Genomic DNA, 17719 nt, shown 5'->3' on the forward strand with positions numbered 1-17719 from the left:
GCCAAGAGCTAGGTTCGTACTTAAAGATATCGAATAACTATGGATATGATAAAAGCAAACCGCAAATTCTAAAAGATAAGAGCGAGAAGGAGAAGAGGAACGGGAGAATAAGACAGATCAGAGGACAGAGAAGGGGGGGGGGGGGGGGGGGAGACTGACTAAGGAAGGAAAAGGATGTCAGAAGATTTGTATCTCCGCCTTATTTTACGAATTATCTGAATTATCTGAATAAGTCGCAAGCAGTAATCCAGTGTGATCCTTTCGCACTTCGCCTCTTTTGTATTGTTTATTTTGTGAGAAATAATGGGAACGAAAATGTCCCTCTCGAAAAGAAAAGGAAGCTTCCTGAGTGTATCCGTTTCTTGATACGAGCGACAGTTCCGGCACCACGGCTCCCGGTAACTGCCAGCGAACGGGAGACGAAAATTGTGTTTTTCGTTCATAGATAGAAAAGAACCGGTGAGAATCATGATACGAAATCCATCTATTAAATCAGTCGGCGTGAAACGCTACTCGTCCACATGACAAGAATGCAAGTCGGCCCATGCATTTCAAGTGTTCGACACGTTTTCAGTTTTGTGTTTTGTACAAATTATAAAGATATAACGAGAAAGGGTGTGTTCCGGGAAACACAAAAAAAAAGATATTTCGTAAAAGAAGCCGATAGGTGTATTTTCAGAAAAATCGGCGACACGATCAAAACGTCGGAAACGGGTTTAATCGACACGAAACAGTGTTTTGGTCTCACGCGATTTGGCTCATCTTTTCCTTGGTGGTCGTTAACCGATTTTCGAGTACTGGAATGTTACATGCTCAGAAAGTAGAACGGTCATGATGACACTAAGAAAGTCGAAATCATATTAGCAATTCGGAAATAATGAGCCGCGAAATTCGGGACTCGAAAACCTCACTCGAAGTTCTCTAGGTCGATCAGCGAAATATACGATTTCCTGGAATATTTCAGAAAAAAAAATCAAGTTCATATATATCGCTACGTGAAATCCGAAAACGTTATCGGTTATCCAGGAGAAGTCGTACAATGGAGATAAAATCGAAAAAGAGATACGATTTTTTTCGATGTTCTGCTGCACTTTAGACCTACACGGATGTGTGTCTCGAAAGAGTAAAGTCAACACCTCCAATCTGGGCTCAAAATATCCGTCTCGACGAGGTCTCAAACCGAGCCCTTTTAGGTAATATTCGCATTCGAGTAACTGCCCGCGTAAGGGTGTAGAACATAGCAAAGCTTTTCCGCGAGAGTTTTCCTCCTCCTTTCCTTCCATTCCTTTATAGCCAAAATGTTCTTAAAACATAACAGTATCTAAATTTGTCTAACCGGAGTGAAAATGTGCTTCAATCGAGATCTCATTAATACGTACGCGCGTGGAATATTTACAACATATACAATGCACTTCCAACTCGTGAATTCCACAAGCTCAAGAAGTAGAGAGAATTAAGACAAGAAAAGAATATACTTTCATCCAGTAATTACATGGAGAAATGCATTCAGAAATTAATGAATGAAAAGATAGGTACACCGATGATAATATCGAATAAGGGTGATCGCGTGTAGAATGATCTGATTCAGTACGTACTGAATCATTGTTCCGTCTTTGTCACATTTACCCATATGGGATTAAGATCAGGAACCCTACTTACATACTAGAATACATTCTTACATAACGAATTGTCAGGGTATTGTCAGGTTTCCTCTGCTAATATTTCCCTTCCAAATGCACAGTCTTGATAACGGATTCCTTTTTTTACTATTTGTTTTACGTCGCACCAATTCGGACAGGTGCTATGGTGACGATGGGAAAGGACAGGACTAGAACTCTGAAGGGTACAGAATGTTGTGGAAATAGGAAGCCACAGAAAACCATCTTTAGGGCTGCCGACAGTGGTGTTCGATCCCACTACCAACTCAATGCAAGTCAACAGCTTCGCGCCTCGACCGCTTGGTAACGATTTTTGGAATATGTAGGATAACGGAAGTCGATCGGACGAATGATACAAAAGGAAATAAGGCACGAAAAGTGTATATAAACTAAGTAGTAGTCAGTGTTTCGAAAAATAGAATGGGGGGAATGGGGTTTAGTATAGGTGGTCCACCACTTGCCACTGTTAAAAAATCAATAAGATACGAAAGATTAAATAATATACCACAATAAGCAGCTGAAAAGTAGTTAGACTGAAATTGTATTAATATAATGAGTTATTAAAGGGGGTAAATTAAAGATATAAACAATATATGGCCTGTACATAAATTACGATGGGATGAATATTAGGAAAAATCAAATGATGAAATGGCTTTAGTGTAGATCAATTTTCATCCAAGAAGCTGGACATGTTAATAATAATAATAATAATAATAATAATAATAATAATAATAACAATAATAATAATGTGTAATAAGTAATTACATAGGATGGATGTCATTTCAACATTTGATGTTGAACGAAATGCGCAGATGTATTGTCACGTAATGATGTTAACAATATTCATTTGTGAAGAGTACGTTCAAATAGCCTTAGTGCCACAGAATTTCATTAGAGAACTTGTACAAAACGTTAAATTGCCCAAGTTGGGTGCTTGTTCATCGTCCGCATTAAAGCAGAAGTTCATGGAACTTCGCGACTGTTGAATTGGCAGCGACTTCAATTACGCTATATGTTGGTTGGTAGCGAACAGAGGAGTAAGTTCAAGTTCTGGACATTGGACTTCCGTGTCATTTCACTGTATACTAGATGCTAATACATGCAATACAGTTTATTAGTTTACTCGACCGTATGAACCGGCTACGGGTTTCAGTACTGTAGCTATAAGCTTCCGGAGGTAGTAGCTTCAAGCCCCACCGTCGTCTTGGTCTCCCATCTACTCCTCTTACCCTCCATAAAAGTCCATTATTCTCCTAGGTAATCTATCCTCCTCCATTCGTCGCACATGACCCTACCACCGAAGCCGGTTTATGCGTACAACTTCATCCATCGAGTTCATTACTAACTTAGCCTTTATTTCTTCGTTCTGCATTGTTCCCACCTGTTTGTACCAGCAATCATTCTCGCTACTTTCATGTCTCTTACTTCTAGCTCATGAACTTTACTGCACTTTTGTTCAATTCACTTAATATACTACCATCCTGGAAGAACACACATCCTGAATACTTGAAATTATATACCTGTTACATCTTGGTATCCACAATCTGACATTCAGTTCTCTTGGATTTCTTACCTACCGACATCATTTTAGTCTTAGAAAGGCTCATTTTCATACCATATTTATTGCACCTATTTTCAAGTTCCATTTTGCAGGCTTTCGGCACAATCTGCCATTATGACCAAGTCGTCAGCATAGGCCAGACTGCTTACTACATTTTCACCCTGCCAATTAGCAACTTTCAGCAGATGATCCATGTAAAGTACTGTTTGAACAACAAAGGTGAAATTACAGCCGTGTCTAACCCCTGTAAGTACCTTGAACCAAGAACTCAATTCTCACTGCAGCCCAATTGTCAACATAAGTGCCTCTGACTGATTTTAATAATATACTCTTCATCGCATAATCCCCCAGTACAGCGAACATCTTTTTCCTCGGTACTCTGTCATAAACCTTCTGTCCATCTACGAAACATAAACATAACTGTCTATTGCTCTCATAGAATTTTTCAATTACCCGGCGCGTACTGACAACCTGATCCTGATAGCCTCTGGATGGTAGGCCCCTTCAAATAACAAGCATCATATCTGTGGTCTGAAACCACACTGGTTTTCACCAATTTACTCTGAAACACTAATCGCATCCTCCCTTCCAAGATGCCAGTGAACACCTTGCCAGGTATACTGATCAATGACATACCTCGAAAGTTGTTGCAATCCTTCCTGTTCCCTTGCTTACAGATAGGCGCAATTTCTGCTTTTGTCTAATCAGAAGGTACGTTACTAATACTCCATGCTAATCTTATTACTCCATGAAGCCATTTCAACCCAGCCTTCCCATTATATTTCACCATTCCAGGTCTGATTTCATCTATTCCTGCTGCTTTGTGACAACGGAATTTCCACTTCCTCAAGCGTAATTTCACTTAGCATCATTGTCCTCCTCCGCATGAGCTCGGTCGTTCGCGACGCCACCTGGAAGATTTCCTCTTACGTTGAAAAAGTTTGGTAAATGTGGGGAAGATGTGGACGCTAATAGGAATGGGAAGCGTTTGGTGAACTTCTGTGCTGGTACGGGATTAGCAGTTACAAACAAATCTTCAAGAAATCCTTCAAGATTTCCTTCCACCTCTCTAACGATTCCCTGGAATTTATTATGAGTTCACTTGACATACGCAAAACACCATTCATTTACTATTTCCCTCCCTTCCTAAGATTCTCTATTTCTGTCCAGAAAGGTTTCCCTGCTGCTTGACCTAGCATTTCCAGGTTATTACCAACATCTTCCCACGACTTCTTCCTGCATTCAACAACTATTTGTTTCGCTCTGTTCCTTACCACTACACTTTTATGTCTGTATCAGTCCTTGTTTGAAGTAATTTCTGTTACGCCTTCTTTTTACGTTTACAAGCTGCTCTCACTTTATTTTTCAACCAAGATGTTAGCTTTTTCCCATCGTTACACACGGTTGTTCCTAGGCATTCCCTTGCTGTTTCTACTAGGTACAGAATCCTCGAAAGCCACCCATTATTTATCTATATCCTGAACCTGCTTACTGACAATTCTTCGGAACTTTTCACTAATCATATCCATGCACTTCTGTCTAATTTCCCCGTCCTGGAGATTTTCTACCCTTATTTGCTTGGCTGACAGATTTTACTTTCTCTATCCTAGACCTAGAGATACTTAGTTCACTACAGATCAAATAATGGTCTCTACCATCAACAAATTCCCAGAATTCCTAACAGATTTCCTAAATTCAGTGTAATTTATGATACACCGTAATCCACCAGGCGTATGCATATGTCTTTTCCGGTTTTTAGGAAGAGATGGCGCCAGCGAACAGTACGCAGCGTATGAATTTGACACATACGTCAGTTTGTTCGTCTAACATCAACCTACCAAAACACAAAAGTTGAGTCCTCCAAACACTAGTGTCTGTGTTGTATCGTTCAGTGATCATATCGACGTTTGTGCCTGAAAAAGAACATTTGCGGCACGCATTTCTTTTCTTATTTATTAAAAAGAAAAAGTCTGTGGAAAGTCATCGTTTGTTGGTAGAAAAATATGGTGAACACGTTCCATTGATTAGAACATGCCAGACACGGTTTCGACAGTTAAAACGTGCCGACCCCAATGTGAAAGACAGTGTGCGCTCTGGATGATGATCCAACACTGACTCAACAGCCATTGGCACAAGCATTAAATGTGTCACATAGAACAATCAGCAGACGTTTACAAGCAATGAGGAAAGTCAGTAAACTCGGTAAAAGGGTCTCACACGATTTGAATGAAATGCAAATGGAAAATCGCAAAGTCACTTGTGAAATGCTGCTTCAACGCCACGAAAGAAAATCATTTCTGTACCGAATTGTGACTGGTGACGAAAAATGGATTTATTTTGAAAACCCGAAGCGAAGAAAATCGTGGCTGTCACCTGGCGAAGCCGGTCCTTCAACACCAAGGCCAAATATTTTTTTTCGCTTGTTTATTACCAGATTAACCTTTTACAATAAATATGTAGGCTATGATGTATACAAAACATAATAATCCCGTGTGGCTATTTCTAGCCGGGTGCAGCCCTTATAAGGCAGACCCTCCGACGAGGGTGGGCGGCATCTGCCATGTGTAAGTAACTGCGTGTCATTGTGGTGGAGGATAGTGTTGTGTGTGGTGTGTGACTTGCAGGGATGTTGGGGACAGCACAAATACCCAGCCCCCGAGCCACTAGAATTAACCAATGAAGATTAAAATACCCGACCCGGCAGGGAATCGAACCCGGGACGCTCTGAACCGAAGGTGAGTACACTGACCATTCAGCCAATGAGTCGGACAAAAAACTGATGAGATACACTGTCTAAAGTGCATCGTCCTGGTTACTTGTGATAACAAAAATATGACAAGATCTGATCACATTTTAACTTTATATTGTCAGTTCATTAAGCAGTCCGTATCACATTAGCGCCTTATACTGATATGATAATTACAATATTCAAACACTGTTACGCCATGAATTAAAACTGGTATAAGAATGAACCAAACCCTGGTGACATATTCGTATTACACTTACATTTCTATCTTTCTGTCCGTACGTATTGCTGAAATGTTCTTAAGTTCAACTGCTTGGTTTCCGTCGAAGTTCCATAATGAAGTGAATGGTTGCTGCAGTTAGCCATGGAACTGCGTTGTTGACCGTGGCCGGGATGTTGATGAGTCGATATTCTAAAATGGGATTTGGAGTCATTTTAAGTATTTTGCATATTTTTGCGAACGACGACGCCCATATGTCCGCACTTACACACGACTTAACACGATGTATTAAGGTATCTCTCTGTTGACAATGTTCACATATATTAGAGTCAGACCGTCCATGTCAGAATAACTTATCCTTTGTTGGTATAATTTCATTTATAGTTAGATATAAGGTTGCTTTCCACTGAAGAGGAATCCCTTCATTAGCAATATTATTCCATATAAGTTTCCAGTGTCGCCTGTATTGTAGATGGGTATATGTGAGGTTTTTGTTATAACTGAAGTTGGATCTGTTAAAGTTCGAGGAAGGTTATCTATAAAGATCAAAACCCGTTTGAAATGCAGTGGCAAATTACGATGGAAATGGGGAAAGGACACACTTCGGATAATATTTTTCAGAACCGTTTTAGAGTAATCACCATCTGATATTTCGCGTGACGAGTGCAGTGCATTTAGCTTCTACAGAAACTAGTCTAACCCTCCACACTTAATGCTGTGGTACGATTGTGTTCTGGCGATTTTATACCATTGTCCTCTCCGAAGGTAGTACCTATAGCTAGATAGATTTTCTTAACTATTAGGGGTGGTGGAGGTAAAATCTGCGCTACGTAGTTTACTGATAAGGGACCAACAATCAATGTTAAGAAAACGTGAACCCGATTTATACACCATCCGAAAGAGCACACAGAAATATGTAAAACCCTAGAATATTATATCCTATCGTGCATGTATATACGAGTTACAGGGCGGTAAAAATATGCGGGTTGGGGTCGTCAGTGTCCAATCGGAGTGAAGTTATCTTGAACTGCTGGCGCGATGTAAGGAAAAGCGGACAAGAGAGAGAGAGAGATTGAGGAGGGGGGTTAGAGGGGGATACAGCACTGTGAGCGCAGTGAGGCATCGTGTACGGGTCTTTCCGAAGTAAGCTTCTACCTATAAAAATGAACCCTCTTAACACATTGCTGTCCGTCCCATCTGACGTATAACTGGCCCCTGTGGCCGGAAGGTTTTGGCAGAGACATGGAGTTATTGCAGGGTATCATAATTTAATAATTTTATGTTCATTCACAGTTATATCTGTCCACTTTAAAGTTTTTGGTGAGATTTTATATTTCGGTTCATTCTGGTATTGATATCTGCTTGATTCCTCCACCATATACGCCAACAAATCATTACAAATGAACAACTTGAAATCACAACCTATATTTTCAGGTTCACTCGGCGAAATTTTAACGCCAGGCGTCCACGAGAAATCTAGACCATCTTTGCTATCTGAAGCATCAGGTCATTGCTCACATGGTGCAATAAACGTGTCATTCAACGCATCACTTCCACATAAATGCATGACACTAGCACTAGAATTATCATTAGACAATTCATCTTCACTCTCCTCACAATCACGGGAAACATATGACAAATTATCAGCTTATAATTCATGTATAATATCACCAGGAGTCAGTCCACTGTTTTTGTTTACCGGGGCTGCCATTTATGTTTACTAGCATTGATGGATACACGGAAGATATTCGAAGGAAAAAACAAATGCAACTGACGCACTAAAACGGGCAAAACCAGTACTAAAAGAAGCGTAGTTTTTCTACCATTTAGGCACATCAACGATTATCTCCAAATAGTTCCTCAATAACCGTTAGATGGCATCAGAAGACAGACTTGCACAAACACGTATTTATACGTGATCGGCTGCAGAGCACCGTACTTGGAAACACGTATTGATACGTGAGCGGACAGCATTGTGTAATTCGTTATATAATCCCTTTAAAGAAAAGAATTTCCAACTCACCGTTTTAACCAAGGGAGATGAGACACTGTTTCACTATTTAGTGTATATATTACAGTCTGATGCAGAAATAATATACACAGAGACTTCAGATATTAATGAACACGAACCAGTATCTGAAACAGTGCTTGTACCTGACGAATACGAATCTCCATGAGAAGAATCTACTTCACCTTCACCAAAACAGGAATCAAGATCAGAAGGTCCACAGATACCGGAAAAAAGAGAGTAGAATGGCCATTGGAAGAAGAAAGAAAGATTCATATGGTTGAGTCCAAAGAAACGGAAACCAAAGCAAATATTTCCTCACTTATAATGGAGCTTTATGAAAAACAGGTATCTTCGATTGAAGCATGAGACGCAGTTGTACAGTTTTAAGGAAGATATTGCAAAAGCGGATTCTATTGGCAAGTAATCTTCTAGTTTAACAGTCAAGGATAAATATAAGCAGTTGTACGATTTGGTGTTTACTAAATTTATGGAAACTCGCGCAAACAACTTGATAGTGCACGATATGAACTTACAAAAATGAGCCCATGAAGAAGCCAAATCACTTGACTTACCTTTGTCAGCGAGTGCAACATGGGTATGGAATTTCAAGCAGCATTTTTAAATAGGATCACGAAAAATTACGCAGTTTGTCACACAAAAAAGAAGAAGAAGGTGATGAAACTACTAACAACATACCGCATTTCTGGAGAAAAGAGACAATATTGCTTATAGACCAATATGGTGCTGACAACGTGTATAATGCAGATCGGCCTGGCACCAATAAAGAATCGTATTCTGGGAGAACACTTGATTGCCGTGGTAAGAAGACAGTGTGTGGTGTTACACAATCACAAAGCGCACAGACACATTCATTCACAATTATTCCAATTCATGGGATGTCTCATTCCCTGTCTGTTTATCCTACTGCAGGAATCAAAACCACCAGGTAAAGCTAACCAGCAGGGTATGCTTAAAGCTACTAATTTAACTGTGCAGTGGTCAAAATCTGGAGAAATGGCAACTGAACTTTTCCCGTATATTTCTGGAGTTGAAATTTTTACCTCACACTGGTCCATCGAACAGTTTACTGTTGGATTCCTGGGCGCCTCACAAAGATAATCATTTAATACATGAAGTACTTTCATTAAATAACTATGAACTAGAACATTTAAAAAGTGCAAATCATTCCAGGGAAAACAACTTTTGAATTACAACCGTTAGACAGGCATTTTTTCCGAATGTTCAAAACAATGGACCGACATATCTGTGATTTCGTTCTGTTAAATAATATCGATGTAAACTTGCAGCAGCGCAACAATATTATCAAACGAATGTCATTGATCTACAATCAAGAATGTTCCGTTTGTCACATAGTCATGGGTGGAAATTAACGGGCCTAATTAGCACGAATGAACCTTTTGAAAATAGCACAGACTATTTTATTAGAAAAGGAACTGGTACTAGCGAATTCCTTTTGGAGGACAATAATAATTGTGATCAGCTGTCTTTACTCAAATGTAACTGGTGCACGAAGCTATTGTGTTTCGAACATTTTTTCTTAATTTCCATTATCATTCACAGGGGATTAAAGACGACTGGCACATTATGGGTGAGTATGTAATTGTTTAATCAGTACATACTCGTACATACAGTGTTTACATGTTTACCTTGAATATTTTTATCCCTCATGCGATTACAACACAACCGCAGGTTAGTACTATATTTAATTGTGTCTTTAAAAGACGCATGAATTAATTCCAAGTTTTGTGATTACTGCGTTACGACTTAAAAGAAATGAATACGTAGTTTAACAGGTGTACAACGTTCACACGCACGGTTCATTGCACTCACAGTGCTGTCCCCCCATCCTATCACTCACTCACTCACTCACTCACTCACTCACTCACTCTCTCTCTCTCTCTCTCTCTCTCTCTCTCTCTCGGCCGCTTTTACTTACATCGCGCCAGCAGTTCAAAATAACTTCACACCGATTGGACACTGACGACCCCCATCCCCACATCTTTACTGCCCTGTAACTCGTATATACATGCGCGATAGAATACGATACTCGAGAATTTTACATATTTCAGTGTGCTCTTTCGGATGGTGTATAAATCAGTTTTAAGTTTTCTTAACATTGATTGATGGTCCCTTGTGAGTGCAAATGTGTTGACTGTCCAGACCTTTTCACGTATATTAATGTTTCTAAGGTGTTGAGCAAATAGGACAGAGCGAACTGCATTGAGCAAATTTCCCCAGTTGTCACCAATCATTTGAGTCAATTTCGCAGCAAATGTTATTCCAAGGATTGTATGTGTTTCGGCAGAGGGAATCCATTGATCTTGTGTAGGCCTGGGCCCAAATGGTAGTACTACATATTTGTGTGGATTAATTTTGTCTCCAGAATGCTACTGATAGTCGTCTATGGCCATTCTTAAGTATTTTAGCTGTTTGGGCTGTGTCAAGGTAATAGTGATGTCCGCATAGACGTGCGCTTGTAAGGAGTTGAACCTAGTTGTATTCCTGGAAGCTTCAAAGTTAATTGCCTAATAAATGGATCTACACTGATGGCGAAGAGGACTGTGGAGAGTGGTCAACCTTGTCTAATCGATTTGTTTTGGAGAGAAGCCATTAATTTGTAGTCTGAATGTTGCATTGCTGTATAAGTTCCGTAGTGTTGTGATTATCCCGTTTGGGAAAGCAAATCTTCTTAGAACAGTCCGTAAATAAGAATATTTAACGCGGTCAAAGGCCTGCTGAAAGTCTATGCTGACGAGTTCAGCAGGTCTGTTGGGTTGAGATGACATGTGCAGCACAAAATTACGTAGATTTGGGAGGCAATGTATGATGTTGGAGTTACTTAACACATAATGCTGCTAGGTGAAGTGAGTCAAGCATCCGGCAAGAATTTTTGCGAACACCTTGTAATCTGTATTTATTAGAGTTAGTGGACGGTAATGCGACAAGGGTTTGGTTGACTTAATCTTAGGTACTAACACCATTAGTCCTTCAGTGAAATTGTTCATCTGTTTTTCACTTGTGAATATTTCTTCGAAAAGTAACAGTAAGTCGACCTTTCTGTATTGCCAATAAGATTTGTAAAATTCGTAAGAAAGGCCATCAGAGCCGGGTGATTTTTTTTATAACATGCGTCGTTAACAGCTTGTAAGAGTTCCTCTTGTTGTATATCGCTCTCTAGTCGCTGGATTTCATCTATAGAAAGTTGTTTATGGATAGGTTGTAAAGAGATTTGGGCTGATGTGCTTTGTTGGGTGGAGCCCTGAGCAAAAGCAAGTTCAAAATGATCGGTTGCCACTTGAATAATATTGTCAATTCCTGTAATGAAACCCCCTATGGTTTGTAGTTTTAAGATGAATGTTTTCCTACTTCTACCCTTCTCTTTGGCAATGTGGTAAAACGACGTCTTTTTGTCTTCTTCTAAGGAAGGAATACATGTGCGTCTCTGTACACGCTGTATATCTTGTTCTTTCATCTGACAGAGTATATGAATAATTTCTGTTAATTTATGCTGTACGTAATGTCCATGCTGTTGCGCACGACTCTAGTCATATAAGGTTTGTTCGTAGAATTGACGACTGTGTTTTCGTTCCAGAGCTTTATGAAAATGCAAATTTCGGAAAAAACGCCGTATGCCAGGTTTAGCCGCATGAATCCACCAGAGGAGTTGTGAGGATTAATTCTGTTTCCTGTCGACTATTCGTTTCCACATCGTGTAAAATTCTTTTGTAGCATCTGGAGTCTTTAAAAGTTTATTGTTCAACTTCCAATATCCTCTTCCTATCACTGGGGCATGCGTGTCAACACGTAATTGAAAGAGTACTGTATGAAGGTCAGAGAAAGAAACTGGGATGACGGACATTCTGTGTGTAATTATGAAAATTGAGTAAGAGAGGTAAACTCTGTCAAGTCTGGATGCTGAATTGTGGCGGAAAAGTGTGAATTCAATGTATTTCCATTCTTTTATTTCTCAAGCGTCTCTTAATCGGAGCTGCTGGACTAGTTCAGAGAGCGCTATCTAGTTGTTAATGTTGGGTCCGGTTTGATCCTTCGGGTGGAGGATGCAGTTTAAATCGCCCTGAAGTATAATATTCGTTTTCTGTGTGAGATAAATGTTGAGGTCTTCTAGAAAAACCTTTTCTCGTTCTAGTCTGTTTCGCGCTCCTGATGGACTGTATCTATGAATGAGTACGAAGTTTCATAGCGAGCGGAGAGCACTCTACCGACTGGATGTGCACCAAAGTCATGAATACAATATCAATGTCACTCTCTCTAAGATAGTTCTTAATGAGTGACCACTTCGTTAAGCTCACAATGCCACTGATGTTTATCGTAGCAAAGGTACGCAAAATCATCTGTGGGAAGTAGGCGGCACATGTACTCTGTACATGAGTAATGTCAAGATGAAATGAATCAGTAGAGGTAGCAGGGGGAGAGGTGATACTCCCACGTGGCGCGTCCCAGGTGCGGATAGGGGTCCTAACCGGCTTGCCGGCGGACTTGAGGGAAATAAAATACCTCTCGCGGACCAAACACTACCCCCTGTGGGTGGGGAACGCATATGAAGAATACACCCACGGTATCCCCTGCCTGTCGTAAGAGGAGACTAAAAGGGGCGACCAAGGGATGATTGACTCAGAACCATGAAACTACTTGTAATTAGTATTATCACGCGGGGAACACCATGGGTCGCTTTTACTTGCGAGTAGTACCACTCTGTTAGGTTCTCAATAGTTTTGTGATTCGTAGCAGTCCAGCGGGGTTCACTGAGGGTTTCCAATACCCGTGAGTCGTACCCTTGTGAGTAACACCGCGGATCTGGACGCTGCCTCCGGTTAGTAACACAATATGAGCGACACCGTGGGTCTTCGTTGCCTATGTTTAGTACCCACTATGTGAGGAACATCATGGGAATACCGGCGCCCGTGATTAGTACACCTAGGTAGGGAACACTATGGGTTTGCGTTGCCTATGAGTGGCGACATTATGTGAGAAACACCAGAGGTCTGCGTTACCTGTGCGATGTACAATACTTGTGAGTGGTACCATGATGTTTGGAACACCGTGAGTTTACGCCACCTTTGATTAGTACCGCAATTTGAGAAATACTATGGTTCTGCTTTATTAGCGATAAGTGCTATTATGAGGGACCATTGACATGGATATTGAACCCCTTTAGACAAGCATCATCGATTTCGGATTGTGCTTTGGATGCAGTCCTTTGGTCAGTAATATTGTTTCTGGAATTGTGAGGCATTGCGAGTCAGATCCACTGATTGCTTTAAATTCATATTCATCAATTCATTCTTCATCATCACGTTTTGAATTCTGGTCAGTGGATGAATTTTGTACTTTTAAATTGCATTTCGTCTCATTTCATACCATAGGGACCGATGACCTCGATGTTAGGCCCCTTTAAACAACAAGCATCATCATCATCATCATCATCATCATCATCGAATCAGTAGAGATGGTGTGCTGGTGCTTAAGCACAACGGCCAGAAGGCTGAAAAGCGTGAGCAAATGGCAGACACAAAACATAGGGAGACCTTGATGAACTGAAATGAAATTATTCCTAAAATTGGCAACTACTAACAGCATCCATTTCTTCAAGTATCGGTCTTCTCTTTACGCTGCGATCCTTGCTTGTCCTTGGTCGTATCGCTTTTGGTAGAACTAGATTTATTTCAATTCGCTGAAGGTGTGTTTCCCTTATATAACCGTGGGTCTTTAGGAATAACTTGTTGCGATTGGCATTTGCGAATTTTGGTTGTTATAGAGCTATCGGAATCTTCTGATAGATCAGTTAGTGTATCGACCGTGGGGGTGTTAACTTCTCCACCAGCTTAATGTTCTTGTGTGTGACGTGCTCTTTACTTAACTGGGCAGTATTTTCAATATTCAAGGGATATTTGTGTATTGTGGAATGATCTGCTTTGATTTGTGTATCTGGGTGCTCTGTAACTTCCATGTGTTGGTCTGTAGTTTGTTGTGGTACGTGGCTTGAAGCGGGTTCTGATGTGGTGAGCGAATGCGTTTCGTCTGTTAGCGCATTAACAGTGCTACCTATTCCGCTCTCAGGTGCGAGTTGTTCCCCAGGTTGCGGTTGTGAGTTCAGTGTGGCGAAGTCATCAGTGTTAGACTTGTTTACGAGTTTAGGAAACGTTCCATTCGTCAACTGTAAGTGAGATTGGAGAGCGGTTGCTATTGTGCGTACATAGGGGTGGAATAGGGTGACAAGTGATGTTAGCTGTCTGAAAACATTGCCCGCTCGGCGGGTACAGACAATGCGCACGTGATCCGGGGCGTTGCATACAGCACAGATTTTTTGTTGTCCCTCATATGTAACTTGTCCCCTGTACACCTCTATGGTTACGAAGGATGGAATCTGCTGTTTAACTGAATTTTTATTTGTCGAATACCATTAGGAACTGATAGACGGAAGAACTGAGACCATGATTCATCATAAATATCTTTAACATGGCCGTATTTCGTGAAATAATTTCTGATTTTTTTCATTGGGCAATTCGGGTGAATATTAAACAGACGAAATATATTCGCCTCAATTCCAGCTGCTTCAATAATTACCGATACTGTCTCCCTACTAAACAGTTTGGGTGTGCAACCTGTTTCAAATGTATGTAATATTCTCTCCATAATGGTTGATGAAATTACCTTGATATATACTGCATTAGCTGGGGCATCCAGTTGGAGGGCTGCTAGGTGGTCGATGTTTACTTGTAGTGTTTCAGAAACCCAAGTGTGTATTTCCGTTGCTGTAGACCTTGTATAACTTCGCTGGAAACAGCATTTCAATGTGTTTTTCCGAATATTTTGCATGACTACTTTTAAACTTAACAGTTAACTAAATCAAAACACTAATATCTCAGAGAAGTCGGTGGTAAGTGTTCACTGATGTGTTCTTGCTTAATGTAACCAACAATGAGACGTCTAACTCGCTCTGCTCTCTGCGGACAACGCTCCTTGTACACGAAGACCAACCATGCCTTGTGTCTGGTGGGACTAGAGCGGTATTGTGTATTATCTGCGCACCTTTTCTGGATAGTGCTGAATTGTTCGAGCTCGGCAATCTTCGAGATTCGTATTGACAACCTTTGAAACACAAACTATGAATCGCTTATGCATCGCTGTGCGACATCTGGCGTACACTTACGTACTAGTACTGTTGTTATTTACACAGCAAAGCCAAACTATAGAATTCACTCTAGGAATAAGATTCGCATCGAGAAATGTTATATAATGTTATATAAAGTGTGTGTGACACAGTTGGTCGCTTAAGATAACAAAGATTTAGCAAAATTCATGTCGATCGATCATATTATCGATTCAATTCAGATTTCATTTCCATTCAGTTGGCAGTACTACTGGAACCGGAATTGCTCCCTCCTTACTCCTCAAACCCGTACACAAATCTATCGATAAAAAGTGCGCAGATAATATTATGAACTCTTGAAGTCCGCCGAAACCGTTAATGCGCACTGCTATTGCCAACAGATGATTAATTTAAATCACGCATTGATCGAAAGACGACCGGAATGGGCCAGAAGACGTAGCAAAGTGATTTTCTTACACGAAAATGCGCCACCTCACATAGCAAAACCACTGAAAGACACCTTGAAATCGCTTGGATGGGACATGTTTCCGCACCCGGCATAATGCCCCGACCTAGCGCCATCTGACTATAACATCTTCTCATCAATGAGGCACCACATTCGCAGGGCAGCACTTCAGCAATTTCAAGGAAGTTGGAAAATGGCTTGACGAATGGTTTGCCGCAAGGGAAGCAGTTTTTCTGGCATGGTATTCATAACTTACCTGAAAGATGCGCGAAGTGTGTAGAAGCCGATGGTCAATATGTTTAATAAACAAAAAAAATATGAATTTTCCTTGAAAATTACGTGTTTTTTTACTACAAAAACCGGCAAAAACTTATGCATACACCTGGTACACAAGGCCGTTATAAACAACGCGTGAGACGTGAGGGTGCACATTTTGAATACATTCTCTACCGACGCAGTTAGATAGATACCTATTACCGTCGTTACCTTGCATGTTATAATGATGTATCTCCAAGCTTGTAATCTCAGTGCTGTTTATTTGGCTGCATACTCTACTTAGGGGCAAAGATAAACAAGCAAAGATAAAAATCAGTACTCACCTCCAGCAGGGCGTGAAGTTGTCGATCTTCCAATACGGAATGGAGGAAGTCGCGGTCATTGAGGGGTGCTTCTTGGAGACATTGAATGTCATCCAGGGAGTCAAGAACCAGGCTCACAGCTCCTTGAAGAAGACAAAACACACCTTACAACACAGCTCATTGTAATATGGTAAACTACACTATAAATTAAAACAAAAATATTGTGAAAGTACTTTTTCTGAATTTATAAGTAACGAAAAATTACTACTATTTGCATATTTAGAAAAAAATTCTCCTTCTTAATGTACGTGTCAGATGCAGATCCAAATCAAAGGGTAAGTTGGAAGAGGAGTCAGAGGATACTAAATTCCTAAGATTTGCCGATGATATACTGTAATTAGGTGAGTCATATTAAAAATAGGTCAGGGAAATGAAATCTTACAAAAAAAATGTTATTGGTTTCATGTCTCACGAACTAGGTACTTTTATGGTTTTCAGAGTCGCCGAAGTGTCAGAATTCTGCCCCACAGGTATTCACAAATACCACTGGGCTGAGTCGGGATGGAACCCATCAACTTGGGCTCAGAAGCAAGCGCTCTACCGTCCGACCTTTGAGCTCGGCGATAAAAGTAAATACTGCAAATATTGCTACATAGGTAGTACAGTAACATCTGACGATGAGACAAAAACAGCGTAAAACGTAAAGTAATCCAAGAAGGGAATACGTATTCGGAAAAAAAAATTCACATGTGTACAGTGTTTCAATTTCCCGCCTACAGAGGTCGCCTTCGTAATCATATGCCCTCAACCTTCAAGAGATCGAATAGGTTGATTATTTCCTTTCAACTAATGTTAAGAGACGCTGGCACCCTCTTTTGATTTACTTTTAAAAGAAGAACCACCTCTTCATCGTTATCGGTTTTTGGTATTCTTGTTGTTGTTGTTTAATATATCAGTCCATAGACTCTCCATCCCACCCTATCCCGTGCTAACCTTTTCATTTCTAAGTAACTGTTGCATCCTGCATATGCTCTAATCTGCTTGTCATGTCCATACCCTTGTCTACCCCTACCGTTTCTAACGCCTACACTTCGCTAAAGAAACAAACTAAACAACTCCTGGGTGCCATAAGATGTGTTCTATCATTCTATCTCTTCTTCTGGTCAAATTTAGCCAAATCGATCTCCTCTCACCAACTCGATTCTCTCTTCACTCGTGATTCGATCTATCTATGTCACCTTCAGTATTTTTTTCTAAGACCACATTTCAAAAGCTTCTATTCTCTTTCTTTCTGAACTAGTTATCGTCCATGTTTCACTTCCATACAATGCCACACTCCAGACGAAA

The 17719-nt window shown here is 40.5% G+C and overlaps 1 protein-coding gene across 1 annotated transcript in view; it reads right to left on the reverse strand.

Annotated features, from left to right (window-relative positions):
* Nucleotides 1–4077: 4077 nt before the first annotated feature.
* The window catches only part of LOC136859346 (peripheral plasma membrane protein CASK), an 842635-nt gene continuing 828993 nt past the window's right edge, over nt 4078–17719 (reverse strand). Inside the window, exons 9-10 of the mRNA XM_067138692.2 lie at nt 16394–16515; nt 4078–4299 (exon numbers count right to left, since the gene is read on the reverse strand). Of these exons, the coding sequence (XP_066994793.2) occupies nt 4078–4299; nt 16394–16515 (344 nt within the window). The remainder of the gene's footprint in view (nt 4300–16393; nt 16516–17719) is intronic.

The sequence above is a fragment of the Anabrus simplex genome, chromosome 1 (assembly GCF_040414725.1).
Source record: "Anabrus simplex isolate iqAnaSimp1 chromosome 1, ASM4041472v1, whole genome shotgun sequence".
NCBI lineage: Eukaryota > Metazoa > Arthropoda > Insecta > Orthoptera > Tettigoniidae > Anabrus > Anabrus simplex.